Below are 25,355 nucleotides of genomic sequence, written 5' to 3' on the forward strand. Positions count from 1 at the left end.
GATTTGTCCTGGAAGGGGTTAAACCAGGTGGCTCCTTGGAGGCAAGGATTCTGAGGTTCCGTCTAACATACTTTGGACATGTTGTGAGGAGAAACCAGTCCTTAGAGAGGGACATCATGCTTGGGAGGGTGGAGGGACGGCGCAGGAGAGGAAGACCCTCTATGGGGTGGATTGATTCAGTGTCTGGGATAATTGGGATGGGAGTGTCAGAGACGGTGCGATTGGCACAGGACAGAGCAGAGTTTAGGGCTCTTGTACATAGGAGTCGCTATGAGTCGCAACTACAAAGTCTAAAATTAAGAAACATGCGTCAGGGTTGTATCCTCTCTCCATACCTATTCACTCTCTATGCTGAGAAAATTATTCCAGGAGCTAGACTCTACGAACAGGAATATGGTATTAAGTTAGGAGGAAGACTCACCAATAACCTACATTATGCAGATAATACTTTGCTTGCTCAAAGTGAGGAGGATTTGAAGCACTTTATGCGGAAGATCAAAGAATAGAACACAGCCTTCACTACATATTATACCTCAATGTCAAGAAAACGAAAATTCTCACTACTGACCAACAGACATCATGGTAGATGGAGAAAATATTGGATATTGCCAACAATCCACATCTTCGGTATCAGCATTCAGGAGATCAGGAGATATATTGCACTGGGAAAGTATGCAGTAAGGGACCTCTTCAAATTATTGAGGAGCAACAATGTCAGTGTGAGGACTAAGGTGTGTCTGATTCAAGCCATGGTCTTTTCAATCACTTGCCATGCATCTGAAAGCTAGACAATGAACAAGGATGATAGAAGAATAGTTGATGCCTATGAATTATATAAAAGTACTGAATATTATATGAACTGTCAAAAGTACGGAGATGTTTTGGAGAAGGTGCAACAAGAGTGCTTTTTGGCGGCAAAGATGACAAAGCTTTCTCTAACATACTTTGGGTATGTTTCTAGGAGAGGCTATTCCTTGGAGAGGGACACCATGCATGGAAAGGTGGAGGATTGGTGAAGGAGAGGAAGACTCTCAACCAGATGGATTAACACAGTGACTGCTGCAGTGGGCTCAGGTATACCAGATATTGTGCGAATGGAACAGGATAGGTCAGGGTTCAGATCTGTTGTTCACAGGGTTGTTATGGGTAGTACCCAACTCAAGGGCACCTGTCTACTCAATTCTAACTTAATGGGATTTTGAGGCTACAAATAAAAATAGGAAGAGACTGTTTATCATCTTTTTTTTTTTTAGAAGAGCCACTGCTGGCTTCAAATTGCTTCAAAAAGCAAAGCTTTTGAGTTAGCTGTGCAACTTGCTACCAGACCGCTCCATATGTTTGCTAATATCTAAGAGGCAAAATTGGCCAAAATAAATTTTCCAATTGTTACAGGAAGGTTAAGATTCCTGTACTCAAAAAAAAAAAAAAAAAAAAGATTCCTGTACTCAGTATGAATTGCTGACATAATCCTTTTAGCCATGTTGGATAGAATATTGTTTATTTTTTAACACTGTCCAGTCTTCTCTTGTTTAGTAATGAAGCATAATTCGAAGCTCAGTCTGGGATAATTGCTTAAGCTCATGGTATTGGACAATAAATCTTTGCTTCCACTTTGCCCTGCATCCTTTTATTTCAGTAGTGTGTTTTGGATAGAAATGATTTCCTCTTTTCCTTTTTTATCTTTAAAATGACTAGAATAAAGTGAGGCATTCACTCAATACATCCTATCTTTTGGAATGCTATATTGGCATACCAAAAAGCACTTTTAAAGATTTATATATTATCAAAGTCTGTTAGAATTTAGAGGGAGCTCTGACTGTGTAGTCCATAGTGAGTCACACTTTAACCCAAAAGCTGCATATTCCTGGTGGCTTGTATTTCCCCAGCATCTTTGAGGGAGAGACAGGTGCATTTTCTTCCAGTTGTGATTTACAGCCTCAAAAACCAGGTGGAAAGTCGTTTTCAGCCAGAATCCTTTGATGGTAGTAAATTTTTAAACTTTTCTTTAAAATTTATAGTTTTCTGCAATGTATTATAATAAATAAATTCAGAGTTAGTAGAAAGTTCTAGTGGCTTAGAGCTAACAAGTAGTGCTGCCAACCCAAAACTTTACAATTTTAATCTACAAGCTACTTGAGACAAGAAAAATGGACAATTTCTGTGCTATTTACTGTCTCTAAAAACTCTCTGGAGGGTCAGTCATGGGTCAGTTCCATCTTTATGCCACATGACAACATGGAGTTACTGGCTTAAAAATGAACCAGAAAAAGTTATGCACCAAAGGCCTCTGAGTTGAAGAACAAACTATGCTATACTCTGATCTTGTTAATGGTGTTGACAAATGATAGGAAGCTCACACTCTAAAATGTAACTGTTATGAGGAAAGAAATGGAAAAAATTACAATTAATAAGTGATACTGGAAGGCTTTGTGATCACCACAGGCCTTTTTTTTTATAAAAAAAAAAAGAGTAAGAACATGATTGGCAAGAGAAGAGGATTTTCTTGGTTCCTGAAATTGACTATTTCAGCGAAATTCTTCCTCAAATAGAATCAACTAGACACAAACATTTATGTGACATTTCTTAATTTTAAACACCTTCTTCCTGTTGTGAGCCCTGGTGACACAGTAAACACTTGGCTGCTAACCAAAAGGTCAGCGGTTCAAACCTACTAGTCACTCCATGGGGAAAAAAGTAAGGCAGTATGCTTCTGTAAAGACATACAGCCTTAAAAGCCTTTATTGGGCACTTCTACCCTGCCCTACTGGATAATTATAAGTCAGAAACAACTCACAGCAATGGGCCTCTTCCTGTTTATATCCGCCAAACAACTAGAATTGCTTTCTGTAAAGGCGACTATGTTCATGTAATTTTTATAAAGTCACTACAAGTTGAAATTGACTCGATAGCACCTAACAATAACAACACGTATGAGGCATTGATATCTTGGGTGACTTCAAATCTTACAGAACAAATAGACCCAATAATATAAAATTCAAGTCTCTGAATAAATATAAATAAATAAAAATAATTTATAGCTTAAATTTTATCTCCCTCCATTCCTTAAAAAATGTGTTGAAATCTTATCCTATAAATAGGATCCTATTGGAAAACAGTGTTTTTTGTTGTTGTGTCAACAGGTCGCAATACAGCAAAATGGGTTCTAAACATAATCAATTCTAGATTATAAAAGAGGCAGAATAAACGCAGAGACACACGTAGGGGGAAGAGGTAAACAGAAAATTGAGACAAAGGCATCTATCAGTTCACAAATGCCCAAGATTGCTGGCACCTTTTAGAAGCTAAGAGATAAGGAAGAAACTCTCCCCAGAATCACCCCAAATTTGGACTTCCAGCCACTTGAATTGTTAGAAAAGGTATTTCTGAGTTTTTAAACTTATTCACATGTGGTATTTGTGTTATGCCAGCACTAGGTAAACCAAGACAAGTGGATTTCTCAAATTAACCCCAAAATAGTGGTTAGGACCCAGATCCTTGATTCCAAGGCTTAGCCTGATTATAAAGCATGGAAAATTATTGTCCTGTTTCATGAAGGTATCTGTAGAACTACAGCTAGACAAGAGAGGAATAATCGGCGTGGACAGCCATTCCTCCTCTCCCATTACAACACAAAAAATGTTCTACTTTATGTTCTAGCAATTGTGTTCAGGATAAAATGTCATAAAGTTCTTCATTTCAAAAACTGTGAAAAAAATCATTGCTACATACTTTACAATTTGAAGAAGTATGGCATTAAAGCTGTGAATAATAATACTAAGTTTTAATAAATTTGCTATCAGTTCAGACTAATTTTTAAAAAATAATGTTGGCTTAAGAATAAGGACTGCTTTATTTTAAAAGAAGTGTCAAATTTTTGCCATTTATTTCCATCATATTTATATTTTCAGAAAGGATAGAAAAGAATGGGATAAAAATAGAGCCCCATTATTTTGGGGAGCTGGACATATTATCACTTTCAAACTCACCTTCCAAATTATAAAAAAAAATATTCCCTACTACTATTGAAGGATTTAGCAGAGTATTCAAATAAACAAACAAACAAAAAAAAAACCCCAAAAAAAACCAAAATCCACAACTCAACTCTGAACAATTTACTTGGGATGCTAAGTTGTACTTACTTATGCATGCCAACAGAAATGGTATGTCTCTTTTGGAAGGAAATAGGCAGGCACAAAAATATTCCATACAAGGAGCCAGAATTAATAATGGTAGAATGCTGACCACATTCATTACTGAAACTGGCAGAAGAAATCCATTCAAACTAAGGTTGGAATTCATGGTCTGCAGATAATATCCTGAAGGAATCTGTATATGAGGGGGAAAAGTAAACATTTGTTAACAACGCTTTAACTTCAGAGAAAGCTGCCTTGTGCAGTATTGTTGCTCTGTAATATTCCCTAGCTATTCAAATATCAACTATAAGCTGATAAAGTATCTTTATCTGTGGAATGGGTAGTTTTGTTTCATCAGTTTCAATAACCAAAATTACTGCCCTAAAGCGGCTTCTACATTATGAGCCTCCTTTGAATTCCTGAAGATATATGTCTTTATGGAAGGATATTGTCCATCTTTCTGTTAAGGAGCTTCTGGTAGATTCATACTGCCTAATACATCACTGTTTTTATGTGCCATTGAATCAGAACCAACTCAGAGATGGTCTTCTAGTAAGCTTTCAGGCTATAAATTGCATGGAAGGAGGGAGATTGCCAATCTTTCTCCCAAGAAGTAACTGAGGAGTTTAAGGTGCCTGTCTTTGGGTTACCAACACAACTCCTTATCACTAAGCTTATCACACACTAAAAATGCCAGGTCTCTTCTATTAACAATACCATGGAGCAATTTTGTCATCTAATCTATCTTCTAACCTTTACTACACAAAGTAAAAGTTGCACAAATTTTATATTTAGTATGACACATAACAAATCAAATAATATTATTTTTATGCAAGCTTTTTTATGAATAATAAATGTAAAACCAGTAGAAATTAGAGATATTTGGTTGTGGCTAAACAAATGTAGAAAAACAATGATGCTTTTCCTGCTTTGTGTCATCTTCATAGATATTTGTGAGCTGAAACTCATCATTGCAGATAGTGTGTAATTTAAGGGTCTTCTAGTTCAAGGGTTCACCTTTCAGGATCATAATGAGTAAAAGTGACCAGACGGGAACCACATGAAAAAAAATATTTTAAAAACAAATGACTGATTATTTTTTTTTTCAAATTTCCCTTCAACTCACAAGACATTCAATGTATTGTATAGATTTTCTTAATTTTAGAGATGAAAAAATATCAAGCAAAATTCTAATCTTAAACTGAAGTCTCTTCCTGTGTTCCAACTCCTTCTAGATAATAATGTGACCAGCTCTAATACACCAGGTCACAAGAAAGGGGGCATCTACCTACTGCTTTGATTTGGGAACTTTCTTAAACTCATCTCATCACTGTCGTTGTCATTAGCAGCCTGTAATATTTTTTAATGTCCAGTGGAATATAAAGACACTAAGTGGTGTGGACAACCCTCATCTTCTTAAGAAATGAATTCTTCAGTTTTACCACGCCTGAACTTAGTAAAGTTCCTATCTCCCCACCATCCCAGGAGAGAATTCATATCCAAGCATCTGGATAATAACTTCTCATTCAAAACCTTCACTAATTCCTTCTTACAGCTGAACAGGCATTATCTAAGGAAAAGCTTATAGCTTTTCAATCTGTGTGCTAAGCAAGTGATTCCAGAAGCTAGACTATCTGAAGAGGAATGTGGTATCTGGATTGGTGGTAGACTCGTCAACCACTTGCCTTATACAGATTTAGACAAACTTGGTTGTAGAAAGTGAAAAAAGATTTTAAAAACTTACTAAGGAAAAGAAAAGAAAAGACTATAACCTTAAACATACGGTATATCTTAAGATCAAGAAACAAAATTCTCTACTACTGGATCAATAGGAAATATAATAGATGAAAACAAAATTGAAGTTATCAGATTTCATTCTACTTGGATACCCATGGTGGTTGTTGTTATTGTTACTGAATTGAGTGGAACTCATAGTGACACTGGACAGACCTGAATTCCAACCTTTCCTGTGCCATCCTCATTTTCTTTTTTTTCCTTTTTCACCCCCAACTCTGCCACTACCACCCACCATCACGGAATTCATCCTCACTTTCTATGACACATCTGAGCCCGTTGCTGCAGTCACCATGTCAATCCATCTCGATGGGGGTCTTTCTCTCTTTTGCTGACACTCCACCCTTTCAAGCATGATATCCTCTTCAAAGAATAGCCTTTCCTAGCAACACGTTCAAAGCATGAACGATGAAGCTTTGTCACCCTTGCCTTCAAGGAGCACTCTGGCTGCACCTTTTCTAAAACATACCTGTTTGTGCTTTTGGCAGGCCATGGGATATTCAGTACTCTTCTCCAACATCACAACTCAAAGGCATCAATTCTCCTGGCATCCTTATTCATCATCCAGCTCTCAGATCCATAGCAAGTAATTAAAAAGATCAGGGGCTGAATCAGGCACATTTGAGTCTTCAAACTGACTTCACTGCCTTTCAGTATTTTGGAGAGATTTCTGACAGTGGATTTGCCCAAAGCAATACATCTCCTTATCTCCTGAATGTTAGTACCAAGGGTATGATAGTGGATCCAAGCAAGATGAAAGCATTAACAATTTTAATCCTTTCTCTAGATATCATGATGCTACCCACTGGCCCATTGGTAAGAACCTTTGTCTTCTTGATGTTAAGATGCAATTTATATTGAAGGCTATATAGAGTCTGGCTTCGTGAATTCTTTACTCAGCATACAGATTGAATAGGAATGGGAAAAGGATATACCCCTGCTACACCCCTTCTCAATTTTAAACCACACTGTGTTTCCTTGCTCCATTTGGATAACAGCTTCTTGGTATAAGTACAGTTATGTGTTCTGGGATTCCCATTCTTCTCAATGATAGCAATAGTTTGTTGTGATCTGCACAGTCAAATGTCTTGGCATAGTCAATAAAACACGAATAGATATTCTCCTGATTTTCTCTGCTTTCACCCAGGATTGACCTAACATCAGCAATGATATATCTCTAGTGCTATGACCTCTTCTAAATCCAGCTTAAATGTCTGATACTGTCTGTGTATTGTCCCCGTCATTTTTGGTTGATCTTTGGCAATATTCTGCTTGCATGTGATAGTAATGATATTATTTGATAATTTCCACGTTTTATTAGATCATCTTTTTGGGGAGTGGGAACAAATATGGATTTCATCTAGTCAGTCGACTAGTCTGTCCTCAAATTTCCTGGAATAGACTGGTGAGCACATCCAAGGTTGCATCTGCCAGTGGGAAAATCTCCATTGGTATTCCCTCTATTCATGGGCCTGATTTATTCGTTTATTTTGCTAGTGTCTTTGTTGTTGTTGTTGTTGTTATGTGTCGTCGAGTCATTTGCGACTCATAGCGACCCTATGTACAACAGCCCTAAACCGTGCTCCACCCTGTGCCAATCTCATTGCCTCTGACACACCCATCCCGATTACCCCAGTCACAGAATCAATCCACCTCATAGAGGGTCTTCCCCTCCTGCGCTGTCCCTCTACTCTACCCAGCATGATATCCCTCTCTAAAGACCTGTCTTTCCTTACAACATGTCCAAAGTATGTCAGGCGAAGCCCCAGAATCCTTGCCTCCAAGGAGCAGCCTGGTTTCTCCCTCTCTTGGATGAATCTGTTTGTTTTCTTGGCAGTCCATGGTACATTCAGTACTCTTCTCCAGCACCACAGCTCAAAAGCATCCACTCTCCTTGTGTCCTCCCTAGTCATTGTCCAACTCTCTGATGCATAACAAGCGATTGCAAAGACCATGGCCTGTATCAGGCGCACCTTAGTCTCCAGAGAGACACTGCTGCTCCTGAGTACTCTAGAGAAGTCCCTAACCACAGACTTTCCCATCGCAATATGTTTTTTGATTTCCTGGCTACTGATGCCAAGAGTGTTGGCAGCAGTCAAAAATTGAAAAACATGTTACATTGGGAAAATCTACTGACAAGGACTTTCTCAAAGAACTAAAAGGCAAGAATATAAATTTTAAGAGTAAGGAGCACCTGATCTAAGCCAAAGTATTTTTCAATTGTTTCCTTGCATCTGAAAGGTGGACAATGATTGGGTGACAGGAGAACTGATGCCTTTGGATCATGGTATCAGGGAAGTTGTTGTTGTTAAGTTCTGTTGAGTCTAGTATGACCCTTAGTGGCCCTATGAACAACAGATTGGAACCCTTACCTATCCTGTACCATCTTCACCTCCTGACACACTAGAAACCATTGCAAAAGTCATTGTGTCAATCCACCTGGTCAAAGGTCTTTCTTTCCTTTGCTGACCCTCTTCTTTTCTGAGCATCAAGTCCCATTCCAAGGAATAGCCCCACCTAGAAACATGATTAAAGTATATGAGGTGAATCATCCTTGCCCCCAAAAAGCACTCTGGCTGCACCCTTTCAAAGATATATCTGTTGGGGTTTTTTGGCAGTCTATTGGATGTTCATCACTCTTCTTCAACACCACAGCTCAAAGGTATCAATTCTTCTTCTGTCATCCTTATTCAGTGCCCACCTCTCAGATACATAGCAAGTAATTTGAAAGACTATGGCCTAAATGAAACACATCTTAGTCCTAAAACTGACATCATTACTCCTCAATAATTCAGAAGGTCCCTTACTTCAGACTTTCCCAGTGCAATACATCTCCTGATATCTTGACTGCCCCTACAAAGGGTGTTAATTGTGGATCCAAGTAAGGTGAAGTTGTTGACAGTTTCAATCTTTCCTCCATCTATCATGATGTTAAGAAGAAGGATTGGCCATCCACTTCTGAAACTGACTGGGAGAGATCTATATTTGTTCCCATTCCAAAGAGAGGTGATCTGACAAAGTGTGGAAATTATTGAAAAGTTTCATTGATATCACATGCAAGGAAGATTTTGCTGAAGATCACCCAAAAATGGCTAGAACAGCACATCAAGAGAAAACTGCCTGAAGTGCAGGCTGGATTTAAAAGAGGCCATGGCACTAGGGATATTATAGCTAATGTCAGATGGATCTTGGCTGAAAGCAGAGAGTACCAGAGGAATATCTATCTGTGTTTCATTGACTATGCAAAGGAATTTGACTCTGCTGATCACAACAAACTGTGGCTGACTCTGAGAAGAATGGGAATCCCAGAACACTTGATTGTCCTTACGTGAAACCTATAGTTGGACAAAGAGGCAGTCGTCAGAACAGAGAAAGGAAACACTGCATGGTTAAAAATTGGGAAGGGTGTGAGCCAAGGATGCGTCCTATCACCAGATCTTTTCAATCTATATGAGGAACAGATTATCTAGGAGGTTGGGCTCTGTGAGTAGAAATGTGGCACCAAGATTGGAGGTAGACTCATCAACAATCTGTTATGCAGATGATAAAACCCTGTTTGCTGAAACTAAGGAGGACTTGGTGCACTGACTGCAGAAGGTCAAGGCTGCAGCCTTCAATATGTATTGAAGCTCAGCATCGAGAAAGCAAAGATTCTCACCAGTGGACCGATTGGCAGCATCATGATGGATGGTGAGGAGATTGAGATTGTCAATAGTTTCAGTTTGCTTGGCTCTTCATACAACACTCTTAGTACCAGCAGCCAGGAAATGAAAAGATGAATAGCTGTCAGAGACCTCTCCAAAATACTGAAGAGCAATGATGTCAGTCTGGAGACTAAGGTGCACCTGAGACAGGCCATGGTCTTTGCAATTACTTGCTATGCATCAGAAAGCTGGACAATGACTAGGGGTGATATGAGAATTGATGTCAATTTGAGCTGTGGTGCTAGAGAAAAGTATTGAATATACCATGGACTGCTGGGAGAATCATCAAGTTCATCTTGGGACGGTGAAACCGGGCTGCTCTTTGGAAACAAGGATTCTGAAGCTCCATCGACATACCTTGGACATATTTCAAGGTGGGATCAGTCCTTGGAGAGGGACGCCATGCTTGGGAGGGTGGAGGAACTGCACAGGAGAGGAAGACCCTTGATGAGATGCATTGATTCTGTCACTGGGGTTATGGAGATAGGCATATTAAGATTGGCAAGGGATAGAGCACGGCTTAAGGCTGTTGTACATAGGGTTGCTATGAGTCACAGATGACTCAACGACACTTAACAACAACAACAACAACATCATAATGTTATCTATTGGTCCAGTGCTAAAAATCTTTGTCTTCTTGATATTGAGATGCAATCCATAATGAAGGCTGTATTCTTTGATTCTCTGCAACAAACACTGAAGTCCTCTTCACTTTAAGCAAGCAAGGCTGTGTCATCTGTATAACACAGGTTATTGATCAGTGTACCTCTGATTCTGATACCATATTTCTGTTCATAGAGTCCTGCTTCTTGAATAATTTGCTCAGCATATAGATTTAATAGGAATGGAGAGAGACTGTAACCCTGACACACTCCCTTTTTAATCTTAAACCATGTAGTATTCCCTTGCTCTGTTTGCACAACAGCCTCCTAGATTAGGTATAGGTTTAGCATAAGGACATAATAAGCTCTAGGACTCCCATTCTTCTCAATCTTAGTCATAACTTGTAATAATTCGCACAGTCAAATTCCTTTGCTTAGTCAATAAAGCATAAATAGACATTCTTCTAGTATTCTTTCTTTTCCATCCTGGATCTAACTGACATCATCAATGGTATCTCTGGTGCCATGACCTCCTCTAAAGCCTGCTTGAACTTCTGGCAGCTCCCTATCCATGTACTGTTCCAACCACTTTTGTTTGATCTTAGTAGTATTTTGCTTGCCTTAAGCTTCAAGTTGCAATATTGAGAGAATCTATGGGCAATGTATTGATTGACCCATAAAACATCAAAAAAGATGGAGTAAGTACAAAGAATCACCGTACCAGAAAAAACTGATTGATAGTGAAAAATTTCAGGAAATCCCATATGAGCAGGATCCAATGATAATAAATAAGGGAGTGGACAAAGCTGTGTTGAAGGCATTGGCAAAAAAGAAGGTCCCAGGAATCTATGGGATACCAATTGACTCATTTCAATTAAGAGATACAGTCCTGGATACGCTAACCAGTTTATGCTAGGAAATTTGGAGGACAGTTGTCTGGCCAATGGATTGAAAGAGATCCATATTTGTTCCCATTCCCAAGAAATATGATCCAACAGAATGTGGAAACTGTTGAACAATATCATTAATATCACATGCAATAAATACTGCTGAAGATCATTAAAAAATGGCTAGAACAGTATCGTATTGGAAAAGAGCATTGACTAACCCATGGGTTGCCAAAAGAAAAACAAGTCTGTCTTGAAAGAAGTGCAACTAACATGCTTCTTAGAGGAAAGGATAGTGAAAATTCAGTTGGTATATTTTCGATATATTTTCTGGAGGGCACAGTCCTTGAAAAAGATGTCGAATCAGAGAACTAGCACGTGACTCTCAGGAAGATGGATTGACACAATGGGCTTCAGCATCTCAGAAATTTCCAGGATGGATCAAGAGAGGACAAGGTAGTTTATAGGATCACTGAGAATTATATTTGACTTGATAACACCTAACAAAAATGATTCCTTCTTCTATAAAAATATGTAATGTTTGAGAGAGATTAGAAGAATCAGAGTCATAGAAGAATTTCAGCAGTTACAAAGTCAGCCATTTGTAAAACAAGGCCACTGATGTATTAATTGCTTTAAAAAATGGAAATGGCTCACATTTCCCTGAAGTTCTTCCTATAAAATCTACCCGTCCTGGTAATAATTTATCTTTTAATCATAATTATAAACCTGATGAACCTGGAGAAAGGATGAAAGTTATACAAGTGTTCAGGTCTTTTGTTCATAGGATCACTCTGAGTCATCTACAACTCAATGGCACTTAACAACAACAACAATCATTATTTTAGGGAGTTCTGGTGGCCTAGTGGCAAGAAGCTGTTCTGCAATTCCAAAGGCACACAGTTCAAAGCCACCAGCTGCTCCACAGGAGAAGGACGAGCAATCTCCTCCTGTGCAATTAACTGCCATGAAAATCTGCCAAAAGGTCAGCTATGGTCGGTTCTGATTCAATGGTACACAACAACAACAACAACAATCATTATCATACCCTTAGGTTAATAAACAAAGATTGTTATATTTTGGTACAGGTGGCAAGAGTGAGGAGAATATTATTTTTAGTTTTATGCTTATTCCATAAAATGACTAAGTTACTAAAATTGCATATCCTGCAATCAAAGGAAATGAATACCTTTTTTTTTTTAAGGCTGGCAGAACTACTTTAAGACTGAAAGGCTCCCAGCACAACTTGGAAGTTTCTGTTACTGATTTTAAATGAGAATTATTGTTAATAGGGATAAAGTTATTATCAGTATGAATCACAGACACAGAAACCTGTTAACTTAATAATGTGGCAAATGTACTATTAATCTTTAGCGAAGCAATATTAATATATTGCCTAATCTAAGAAAAGGCTCCAGTGTCTTGAAAGCTTGAAATCATTTCTGCTTCTGCCTCAAGTTCTGGAGTCATCTCCTCTTAAAATTTTAAATAATTTTATTTCACACAGGCTTCTGAGTATTCAGAAATAATTGCTGTCAATAGAGATTCATTCTCACCTTTGAGCAGCCAGCAATGACAAATGGCAACATCATCAACCTTAATATCAACATATTTTAAATGTATGTCTTAGAGCTGAAGGTCAATAATGGCTACTAAATTTAAAATATAGAATCCTACGATATTTTATTCTTGGTACTTTGATTGCCTTTGTAGTGCTTATTATTACTTCATCTGGGGACAAAAATCTAATCTCAGCCTACTCCAATGGAAGTTTCTTCTGATTTCTCAAAGGGGTACAGTCTAATTATTTTCTTTGGAATTTTCAGCATAACATTTTTGCACATACATTATTTTGGAGAAGATATAATCTTTATTAGGAAATTTTAATCCAGCCCTGAGAAAGCATTGCAAGTAACAGTAAATCATGGACATTGAGAACAGCTCTGAGTTTAATGGCTGTTTGCCATATACTGACAACTTGACCATGGACAAGTTGCTTATTATCTGTGAGAACTACAGTTAATAATCAGACTTTGCACGCTTATTATGATAATTAAACTAGATGTTGTCAAGTCATCTTCTAGAGCTACAAATCCCGCTACTGCTGTGGAATTGATTCCAACAACTCAGAGTGAACCCTAGAAGCCAAATTGGCACTGCTCCATAACATGGAAGGCTATACTTTTAAGAAAACAGATTGCCTCATCTTCCTCCTGCAGAAATATAATAGGTATTAAAAAAGTATTTTTCCCCTTGGTGAAATGCTTGAAACATTAATTATAAAAATTTACCCTAATTTATGTCAAAATTAAAAAATACAAGCAATAGTTTATAGATAAAACTCAAATTCAATCAAAGGAAATATATCAGCTGTCATTGCTTTATGAAGATTCAAAAGTCATCGCTGTGGAGTTGGAACCAACATGACACATACCTTTCAGTGGAATTTCAGAGGCTATAAATAACAAGGGAGGGGATTGCCTATATTTCTCCCATGGAGTTACGAAGAGTAGAAATCAGTAGTTTAAAAAATGAGTTTAGTCTTGTGTGACTGTGTTGCTCATAAACAAATTATGGCTAACATTGAGAAGAACGGGAGTTCCTGAACACATCATGTGCTCATGTGAAACCTACACCTAAATGAAGAGGCTGTGTGTGAACCAAACAGAACACTGCATGGTTTAAAATTATGAAAGTGTGTGTCAGGGTTGTAGCCTTTCTCCATACTTATTTAATCTCTATGCTGAGCAAATTATTCAAGAATCTGGGCTCTATGAAGAAAAAAATGTAGCATTAGGATTGGAGGAAAATTCTTCAGTAATCTTTGTTATGTGGATGACACAATCTTGCTTGCTGAAAGTGAGGAGGACTTGAAGCACTTGCAAAAAAAGTTAACCACTGCAGCATTCAATATGAATTGCATCTTAATGTCAAGAAAACAAATATCCTTGCCACTGGACCAATAGACAACACCATGATGGATGAAGAAAGAATTGAGATGGTCAGCAACTTTATCTTACTTGGATCTACAATCAACACAGTTGGTACCAGCAGTCAGGAAATCAGGAGACATATGGACTGGGAAAATCTGTGTCTGGGGCCTCTCCAAATTATTAAGAAATAATTATGTTAGTTTGAGGACAAAGGTGACCCTGATTCAAGCCATGGTCTTTTCAGTCACTTGCTATGAATCTGAGAGCTGAACAATTACTAAGGATGACAGAGAAGAATTGATACGTTTGAAATGTGATGTTGGAGAAGAATGCTGAAGATCCTATGAACTGACAAAAGCACAAATAGATATTTCTTGGAGAAGATGCAGCCAAAGTGCTCCTTGAAGGCAAAGATGATCAAACTTCATCTCACATACTTTTGGCATATTCCTAGGAGAGGTTATTCCTTGGAAAAAGATATCATGCTTGTGAAGGTGGATATTTGGCAAAAGAGAGGAAGACCCTCAACAAGGTGGGTTGACATGCTGACTGCAGCAATAGACTTGAGTGTGTCAGAGATTGTGAGGATGGCACAGGATAGGAAAGTGTTCACATTGGTTGTTCATATGGTCGTCATGAGTCATACCCTACTTGATGGCATCGAAAGCAACAACAAGATGTGATCATGATATTAGTGATCTGTGTGATTGTCTACTGCATTCTGTGTTTTTATGCTATGTGTTTTATGTAGAGCCAGGAGAGAAGGGAATCTTCCAAATCAGACTTGATCAGTTTTCTTGAACTGTTCAAAAGTTCAGCAATAGGCAAACTTTAAATGACTGTACAATAACTATTTCAAACTGTAATCTCTGTTGTTAATTACTCAGTTCTGTTGTCACATGTATTCAGCCACAGATAAAACAAATAAACTATGCTATTATTTCTGTAAAACTTTATTTATGCACAACAGGCTTTAAATTTCACATCATATTTATGTACTAAAAATATTCTTCTGATGTTTTGTTTCTGACCACACAAAAATAGAAACTCTCTTAGATTTTCAAAACTCAAATCCATTGCAATATAGTTGGAATGGATAATAGCTGATCCTCTAGTAGGATTTTAAAGGTTCTAACTTTCATTGAAGATGAATGACCAAGTTTCTCTGTAGAACCACTAGTGAATTCAAATAACCAAAGAGCCCCACCTTTGGGTTAACAGTGTAATGCTCTATGGACTGCAACCTCTTGAGCCCCCAAAATCACTACAGCAGAAGTTTCACATCTTTCTCCCATAAAACAACAAGTGAATTTGAACCTTGGACCCTTGAGTTGGTAGCCCTTTGTGTATACAAGTAAACCATCAGAGCTTCTTTTTCTTTGTCACTTTACAGACCATATAAGGGGCAGGGAATTAGAACTATGCTGAGACTCAGAGATGAGGAGACTTATCCTCCAAACTATACATTTTCCTAAGCTTTGATTTCCTCTCCAATAAATGAAGCTCTATTTTTTAACTCTATTGTCTGATGGTTTATGAATACACCCATTCATTGACTTCTGGATTGCAAATTAAGAGTTCTCATTGCAAAGTCTCAAACTTGTTCAAACACTTTTATAATCCTTTATTTTTCTCCATAAATTAGTTTTGATCATAACCACTCTATTCTTTTTAAAATCATATTCTCAGAAGAGGTATTTTCAGCGAGTTAGTGTTTCTTTCCTGCTTTCTGTACAGCATACAGCATGGTTACTAATTCACGAAGGAACTAATAGAGTGGGTGGGAAGAGAATCAGTTGCTCATTAGTACTTACAGAGTACAGTGGGGGTGGTACTCAAATCAGTCAATTGAGCTACTTGTTAGCACCACATTTTAAAGGTTTAATGAGGGAGGAGGGCAAAACCTTTGGCTAAAGGAAGGTTTTGTAATTGTCTATAGATTTGGTGTTTTTGTATGCTGCTCTTGAACCATATGACGACATTCTCTGAAGTATTGTCTGTCTTGCGCGCCTACTGATAAGTAATTTTAGCTCTCCAGGAGGTCAACAGCACATAGCCAGATATTTCTCAAGTACCCCTCTGCCTAACCCCACTTAGTTCTTGAAATGTGAGCCCAACTTCATGGAAAAAATGGTTGACAATCCCTTCCCATTAAAAAAAAAATTCAGACTTGAAAGGCCTATCGAGTATTTTCGCTTTGTCTCTTGAGGTCACTATACATTGAAACCTGAAGGCACCTAACAACAATGAGGAGCTCTGGTGGCCTAGTGGTAAACTGAGCTGCAATCCTGAAGGCCCACAGTTCCAATCCATCAGCTCCTCTCCAGGAGGATGGGTCATCTCCTCCCTTGTGATTACTGCCTCTGAAAACCCCCTGGAGTGTTCGCTATGGGTGGATTCTGAGTATACAGCCACAATAAAGGGTCACCTATGAGTTAGATCAGACTCTAGGGCACACAACAACAGCAATAGAAGAGGTTACAAGCATTTGTGGAATGACTGCCTAGGAAACATTTAACAACTTGTTGGGGTGGTGATAATTGTTCACTTGTAATGCCAACATGCACCTTATCACTCTCTAAGGAATAGTCTCTCCTAGCAACATGCCCAAAGTATGAGAGGCTAAGCTTCATCATTCTTGTCTCCAAAGAGCACTCTGGCTGAACTCTCTTCAAGATGTATCTTTTTGTTCTTTTGGCCGTCCAAGGGGTTCAGTGTTCTTCTCCAACACCACAGATCAAAGATGTCAATTCTTTTTATGTTATGCTGGGAAGGGTGGAGGGTTGGCTAAGGAGAAGAAAACCTTTAGCCAGGTGGAATGAAATGGTAACTGCTGCAATGGTTTCTTGTGTGTCAGGAAGTATGAGGATGATACGGGATAGAATAGGGTTCTGATGTTTAGTTCATAGGGTCAATATGAGTTGTACTCAACTCAATGGCGCCTAACAACAACAACAAGAATGCCAACATGCAACACCTTTATTGCTGTTCTTATTACCTTACAGTTGATTCTGACTCAGAGCAGCTCTCCATAAATTCTAAGGCTGGATGAAGGGGGACTGATGATAAGACTGATCACAGAGTGGCTAATGAATTCCAAGTGCTGACCTGTAGTTAGCATCCTGACACATTCATTGCACACTATTTCCTTACCTGCATGATGCATGTTCTGTATAGGAGCTGAAAAGTGAAGAGAGGGAGAAGCGTGAGGAGAAATTTTGCATTTTTCACATGGAACTCACAGTAGGAGCCACCATTTTTTGTCTTGGCATGGTCTAACCAGCTTGTCACATCTCTGCCAAGAAGGTAATATTGCAGGCAGCACGTTTTCAGTGCATTAACAAACACCCCAATGGTTGTCAGGAGGGAACAACCTGCAAATAATTGGAGATAGTATGTATTAGTAAAATCATTGTTCTTCAATTTTCCAAGACGTCAATCAGAATGATGACAATTGTAATGATGAAGGACAATAAAGTGACTGAGAGGGTTTTAACACCCAAGGGGTTGGATTCAAAAGAAAATGCTTCTGACAAGGGTTCTGGCATCCTGGTGACCAGCCCAAGGTTCTGTCTGACAGCTGCTGTAAAAAATGAAAAAGGTAAGATCAATGAGAACATATTAAAAAGGGAAGAAAGGTGACAAAATAAAACAGCCAAGTAAATGATTCAGAATCTTTCAGAACTCTCCAACTTTAACTTATTAATAAATAAAACAGGCTGAACTTTCTTTTACATCCTTAATACAAAGAACTAGTACTATTTTTTGAAATATAAATCACTACATAAATAGCCTTCTCTTTATTAGTCAGGTAGAGAGGGTGGTTTCTCATTTTTGAGATGAAGATGAAGGGAAATGAATTCTTTGCTTTGACTTGACTCTAGGGTTTGAGATGTAAGGTTTAACTTTGAACTCTTGAAATGACTTTTGCATGTTGATAGTGTCACTACAGTTCAGATTGGATTCATTGACTTTTGACTTTGCCAGTGGTTCCCTCTGTGTTTATATGGTCGTTACTTTAGCATCAGAAACATTTCATTGCTTCAGATGTTACGATCACTTTCTGCTAATGATTTGCAACCTTTATGTTGCTTCTTTTATGATCTTTCAGATTCTATCTGAGTTGATTAAGACTTCCTGATATAATGATGGATAAAATACCTGTATTGCCATCAAGTCCATCTGTGTCATCATGTTACATTTTTTCAAAGCACTCCCTTTGACAAGATAAATCCTGGCACAATTTACATAGACACCAAGCTATAGTTGCTAGAGAAATGGTATAATAAATGTAAAAAGGTTTTAATATCTTCAAAGAAACTTTAAGTATAGATTCATTGTCATTTTGATTGTGTTCAAATTTCCCATAAAATTAAAGATGGATGGCATCCTAACTCATTTAAATAGCATAAATCATTGGTTATTGCACTTAAACAAGGAGTATTTATTAGTATTTCTTTTTATCATCAGAAGTGGTTATATTGATTTGATATAGTCTTTTCTAACATTGAAATTGGGAAAGCTGTGGACCTGGTAATTGAATATGAAGCCTTTCACGTCTAAGTCACTGAATCAAATCTAGTTCAACTTGGTAGTAACCATGAATGGTTACATTGGCGACCCTTTGTTGGCCCCTGTGAAGTACAGTTAGGTCATCTACAAGTATATTGCTGATGAGAGATGAGCTCTTATCTCGAGTCACTACTGCCTTTCCTTAGGTAGACAGAGCACAAGCCCAAGGAGACTGAAAGCCCTGTGAGTGGCAAAGCTAATGTCTTTAGGAAATAAGTAATTGAGACATATTTATTATTGCAGAGAGAATCACTCTAGCATGATATTTTCCTATCTATTTAATTATTTTTCTTAAAAGTTTCATAAGATGAGATTGGAATATGTGTTGATGAGACCAAATTTAAGCAGGCCTAGCATTTCCTTTTACTCTTATCTCTGTGTTGCTCATCAACCTACTTTCTGCTCAACTCTTGCAAAACAATGCTGTGTATATGACAGAAACTAGACTCTGCCTGTTGAGTTGAATTCTACTCATTGTGGCCTTCTCTCAGGTTTTCAAGGCTATAAATTTTATGGAAGGAGACCGTCCATCTTTTTCTCATGAAAGACTGGCGGATTGGAACTCCTGGCCTTTCTGTTAGCAACTGGATGTGCTACAAAAACAGATTCCTTCAATGAAAATAGTGGACTTCTTAATTCATTTATCTAAATTTTTATGTTTTCAAATAGTTCTTAAGACAAAGAATCCTATTTGTGGGATGATATAATATTTCTAATAGTATTTTCCCTAGTTTTCTCAAACTTTTTAAGTATAGGTGCTTGCACTGAGTATATTTTCAAATCATTGTTTTTTTATAAACTTGCCATCAATATTTGTTGCAAGATAAACGTAATTTTTTTCTTAATTCATGATAAATTGATTCCTTTCATTGTATTAAACAAGCACCACTATCATATTAATCCTACCGAGAAGTAACTTAATGTTGTTGTTATGAGTCATCAAGCTATGACTTATAGTGACCCTATAAACAATAGCTCTGAACCCTGTCTTATCTTGTGCTGACCTTATAACATTCCAAGCATTATGTCCTTTTCCAAGTACTGGTCCCTCCTGGTGACATGCCCAAAGTATGCAAAAGGGAGTTTCATAATTCTTGCCTCCAAAGCGCAACATGGTTTCACCTTCTCCAGGTCAGATCAGTTTGTTATCTTTTTTTTGGGGGGGCGGTGTTTCATGTTATAGTCAGTTCTCTTCGCCAGCATCACTACTCAAAGACATTAATTCTTCTTCTGTCATCCTTACTCATTGTCCTCTCACCTGCATGGTAAGCAATTGAGAAGACTTTGGCTTGGATCATGCACGCCTTAGTCTCTAGAATGACATCATCACTCTTGGTTGTAGTTGTTGTTGTTAGGTGTCTTCAAGGTGAAGATAACTCATAGTGACCCTGTGAACAAAAGATATAAACCTTGTTCTTTCCTGCGTAATCCTCATACTTCCTGACACACAAGAGCCCTTTGTAGCAGTCATTGTGTCAATCCACATAGTTGAAGGTCTTTCCCTCCTTCGCCAGCCCTCCACCTTTCCCAACATCATGTCCCTCTCCAAGGAATAGCACCTCCTAGCAACATGTCCAAAGTATGTGAGGTGAAGCTTTATCATTTTTGCCTCCACAGAGCACTCCCACTGGACCATCTTCAAGATATTTCAAGACATTTGTTCACAGCTCAAAGGCATCAACTCTCTTTCTGTCATCTTTACTCATTGTTCAGGTCTCGGATGCATAGCCAGTAATCAGAAAGACTACAGCCTAAAGCAGATGTACTTTAGTCCTCACACTGACATCCCTTCTCAATAGTTTGGAAAGGTCTCTATTTCCTGAGTGCTCATACCAAGTGTGTTAATTGTGGATCCAAACAAGATGAAGCTATTAACAGTTTCAATCTCCTCTCCATCCATCATAACACTGCCTATTGATCCAGTGGTAAGAATCTTTGTTTTTTTGATATTAAGATGCAATCCATACCAAAGGCTGTATTCCTTGATCTTTGGCAATGCATACTTCAAATCCTCCTCACTTTCAACAAGCAAGATTTTGTCACTAGCATAATACAGGTTATTAATGAGTCTCCCTTCAATCTTGATACCACATTTCTCTTCATAGAGTCCAACTTCTCCGATAATTTGCTCATCACATAGATTGAACAAGCATGGAGAGAGAATACGATCCTGGCACACGCCCTTTCCAATCCCAAATCATGCAGTGTTCCTCTGCTCTGTTTGCACAACAGCCTTCTGATTCAGGTATAGGTTCTGTATGAGCGCAATCAAGTGTTCTGGGATTCCCATTCTTCTCAACGTCAGCCATGACTTGATATGATCCACAGACAAATGCATTTGCGTAGTCAATAAAGCACAAATAGACATTTTTCTGGTATTTCTTACTTTCAGCCAGGATCCATCTGACATCAGCAATGATATCGCTGGTGTCACACACAGCCACTTCTAAGTACTACTTGAACTTCTAGCAATTCCTTATCCATGTACTTTTCCAGCCATTTTTTAATGATCTTCAGCGGTGTTTTGCTTGCATGTGATATAAACAATATTATTAGGTAATTTCTACATTTAATTGGATCACCTTTCGTGGGAATGGGAACAAATAGGGACCTCTTCCATCCGTTGACCAGACAGCTGTCCTCCAAATATCCTGGCACAGACATTAGTACTCTTGAGAGGTCCTTGACAGCAGACTTTCCTAAAGCAACTAGTCTTTTGGTTTCCTGGATGTTAATGCCAAGATTGTGGATCTGAGCAAGATGAATTTGCTAAAAACCTCAATTTCTTCTCAATCTGTCATGATGTTGTCAATTGCCCTAGTGGTGAGTATCTTTGTTTTTGTGAAATTGAGATCCAGTTCATATTGAAGACTGTAGTCCTTGGCCCTCTGTAGCAAATGTTTCAAGTGCTCCTCAGATTCAGGGAACCCGGTTGTGTTATCTGCATATTCCAGGCTGTTGATGAATCTTCTTCCACTCCTTCTTCCATGCTACATTCTTCTTTATAAAATCAGATTCCCAAATGATGTGTTCCACACATATATTGAAAAGGTACTCAGAAAGGATACATTCCTAACACACTCCTTTGTTGATTCTGAACTATGCAGTGTCTCCCAGCTCTAATTGTACAACAGTTTCCTGGTCTAAGTATAGGCTTCACAAGAGCACGATCAAGTATTCTGGGATTTCTATTCTTCGCAATGTTAGCCACATTTGTTGTGATCTAGTCAAATGCCTTTACATAGTCAATAAAACAGTACTCTCTTCCTCAAGCCAAGATCCATCTGACACTGGCAATGATATGTATCACTTGTGTCACAGCCTCTTCCAAACTAAGTTTGAACTTATGACAGTTCTTTGTTGATGAACAGTTCTAGTTGTTTTTTAATAATCTTCAGCAAGATTTCGCTTGCTTGTGATATTGTTTAATAATTTCTACATTCTGTTAGATTGCCTTTTTTTGGAAATGGGAATAAATATTTATCTCTTCCAGTTATTTGGCTAGGTACTTGTCCTTCAGTTTCTTGGCAAAACTTGGTGAGAACAAAAAGGGTTGCATCTGCTTGTTGAATTATGCCAACTGGTATTCCATCATCATGGGGCCTTTGTTTTTTGCCAATTCTTTCAGAGAAACTTGAGCATTCTACTTCATTACCATTGCTTCTCGATCATATGTTGTTTTATGAAATTGTTCTATGTCAGCCAGTTCTTTTTGGTACAGTGACTCTGCAACATTCCTTCCATCTTCTTTTGCTGCTTCCTAGATCATTCAATATTCTGTCCATTGTAACTTGAGGTTTATATTTATTCGTTAGTTCGTTTAGCGTAAATGCTGAGTGAGTTCCTCCCTTTTGGTTTTCTGACTATAGCTCTTTGCACCTTTCATTATAATACTTGGATTTTTCTTTTCAAGCTCCTCTCTGAAATCTTTTGTTCAGCTCTTTAACTTCATGATATCCCTCTAAATGGCATTAAAGAATCTGCTTTTAAAAAGATTATTGACCTCACAATTAATACAATTATGAAATATAAAAAATATTTGAAAAATAAACAAATATAATAGTGCTAAGTTTTACTAGATTCAATAGTCATAAAATTACTTGAATATTCTATAAACATTGTTAAAAGGACTTTTTCTATTTATAAATATAAGAAAAATGGGACTTGTCAAGAATGAAATGGAATGCTTGAAGATCATTATGCTTGGTATCGTTTGTTGTTGTCATGTGCCTTGAGTCAGAACCAACTCATTTCTGACCTTCCAGAAAGTTTTCAGAGACTGTAAATCTCACAGGAGGAGTTTGGAGCAGCTAGTTAATTAAAATTGCCTGCCTTTGGGTTGGCAACACAACTCCTTACCCAATAGGCCACCACAGCATGAGTGAGAAATGAACCCATATTGACCATTATGGACTAGACAATAATATAGTCTACTGTGCTGCCAATTGCACATTGAAGGTGAATTGTGTTATATTTATTATCTAAAGGACCATAAAGAGGTCTATCTTTTAATTCAATGCCATCAAGGTCACAGGATAATGTCCATACACATACATATGATTATTATATATACCAACCACTAATGCTAAAGATGGAGAATTTGAGGATTCAGAAATTGATGGAATATGCAATAAAGATGCATTAATAATTATTAGTGGATTCAAATGAAAAATCTGAAGCAAAGGAGATGCTCTGATAGATGGAAAACATGGTATTAATGACAGAAATGGCATCAGTAATTACATGACAGAATTGTCCTGTCAATGATTTTATCACTGCGAACACCTTAGTTAAAAAACATAAATAGGGATTGTACATATGGACTTCACCTGGTATAATACACAGAAATAAAATTGACTACTTCTGTGAAAAAGTTCAATGTCATCAGTCAGAGCAAATTTTAGGTCAATTGTGGAACAGATTATTATTTGCTCTTATACAAGTTCAAGTTGAAGCTGAAGATAAAATCAAAATAAAAGAAAATAAAAACAAGTCCATGAAACCTCAAATATGACCTGGAGTGTATCCCCAACTGAATTTAAAAACCATAAGTGCTGATTAAGTGCATTTAGCACTATCAACTGAACATGAAACAAATTACGAGACTATACTGATAGCATCAAACATGAAGAAAGCCAAATGTAATTGTTGTTATGTGCCGTCGAGTCACTTGCAACTCATAGTGACCCTTTGTACAACAGCCCTAAACCTGGCTCTATCCTGTGCCAATCGCACTGCCTCTGACACATTCATCCCGATTTCCCCAGTCACTGAATCAATCCACCTCATAGAGGGTCTTCCCCTCCTGCGCTGTCCCTCCACCCTCCCAAGCATGATATCTGTCTCCAAAGACCAGTCCCTCTTTACAGCATGCCCAAAATATGTCAGATGAAGCCTTAGGATCCTTGCCTCCAAGGAGCAGCCTGGTTTAACCCTCTCCAGGCTGAATCTGTTTATTTTCTTAGCAGTCCATGGTACACTCAATACTCTTCTCCAGTACCACAGCTCAAAGGCATATCAGAACGGACTCTAAAATTTGCTCTTGAACTGAGAAAATCTAAAGTTAAAAGAAGTAATAATGAAATAATAAAGCTGAACATATTTCAGATGACAATTCAAGAAGACAGAGCAAAAGATTATTCATGAAAATGTGCAAAGTACCTGGAGTTATAAACTCAAAGGGAAGATCATGCTCTGTCTTTCTCAGGCTGAAAGAAATGAAGTAAAAATTGAAGTGTCAAGTTGTAATATTGAAGGATTCTATGGGCAAAATACAGAATGGTGAAGACATTATTGAAAGAAGATGGAAAGAACACACAGACTATAATAAAAATAGTTGGTCAACAATGAACCATTTCAAGAAACAGCATATGATCAAGAAAAAATGGTACTGAAGGAAGACAGTCAAGATGCACTAAAACACATCGGGAAATAATTTTATTTTTTTTTTACTTCTTGCTGATCTTCTCTGTATCGTTCCGAGCATGGGAAATAATATTAATCCAGGAATTGTTAGAAATAGTTCAGCAAACAAATGAAGTCTTAAACATACTCACTTTTCTCTGTCAAGAAATTTAGGAGACCACAACCTGGCCAATATTTTGAAATAAATCCTTATTTTTAAAAAGTGATCCAACAGAATACTGTAATTAGCATAATGTACAAGAAAAATCTTGTTGTAAGTTGTTAACTAGCTAGCGCAGTACATTGGAAGGAAAATTCTAGAAATTCAAACGAAGTTTAGAATAGAATGCAGAACAAAGGATTTCATTATTGGTGTCAAATGGATCTTGACAACAAAGAATACTGGAAGAGTGTTTACTTGTGTTTTGTTTACTATGCAAAGATTTTGACTCTATGGATCATAAGATGTTATGGATATCATTAAAAAGAATGAAAATTCCAAGACATTCACTGTGCTCATGCATAACCTGTTCTTAGACCAAGAAGTAGTAATTTGAACAGAGCAATTGTTGTTAGGTATCATTTTATTGAGTCCACTATGAGTTATAGCGACCCCAAGAACAATGGGTCTGAATCTTGCCCTATCCTGTGCCATTCTCATCATTTCTGATATATTCGAGCCTATTGTTAACAGTTTTTGTTTCAATCCATCTTGATTAGGGTCTTCCTCTCTTTTACTGACACTACATGTTACAAAAAAAATCCCAATATACTTTTTTAAATTTTATTTTACTTATTAAATTTTAATAGTTTTAATGAACATTTA

The 25,355-nt window shown here is 37.6% G+C and overlaps 1 protein-coding gene across 1 annotated transcript in view; it reads right to left on the reverse strand.

Moving 5' to 3' along the window:
* Positions 1–25,355, reverse strand: part of SLC15A5 (solute carrier family 15, member 5) — a 136,087-nt gene that overhangs the window by 64,627 nt on the left and 46,105 nt on the right. Inside the window, exons 4-5 of the mRNA XM_006888436.1 lie at positions 17,207–17,427; positions 4,140–4,326 (exon numbers count right to left, since the gene is read on the reverse strand). Coding sequence (XP_006888498.1) covers positions 4,140–4,326; positions 17,207–17,427 — 408 coding nt within the window. The remainder of the gene's footprint in view (positions 1–4,139; positions 4,327–17,206; positions 17,428–25,355) is intronic.

Source organism: Elephantulus edwardii, unplaced genomic scaffold (assembly GCF_000299155.1).
Source record: "Elephantulus edwardii isolate Elephantulus edwardi_28Jun2011 unplaced genomic scaffold, EleEdw1.0 scaffold00067, whole genome shotgun sequence".
Taxonomy (NCBI): Eukaryota; Metazoa; Chordata; class Mammalia; order Macroscelidea; family Macroscelididae; genus Elephantulus; species Elephantulus edwardii.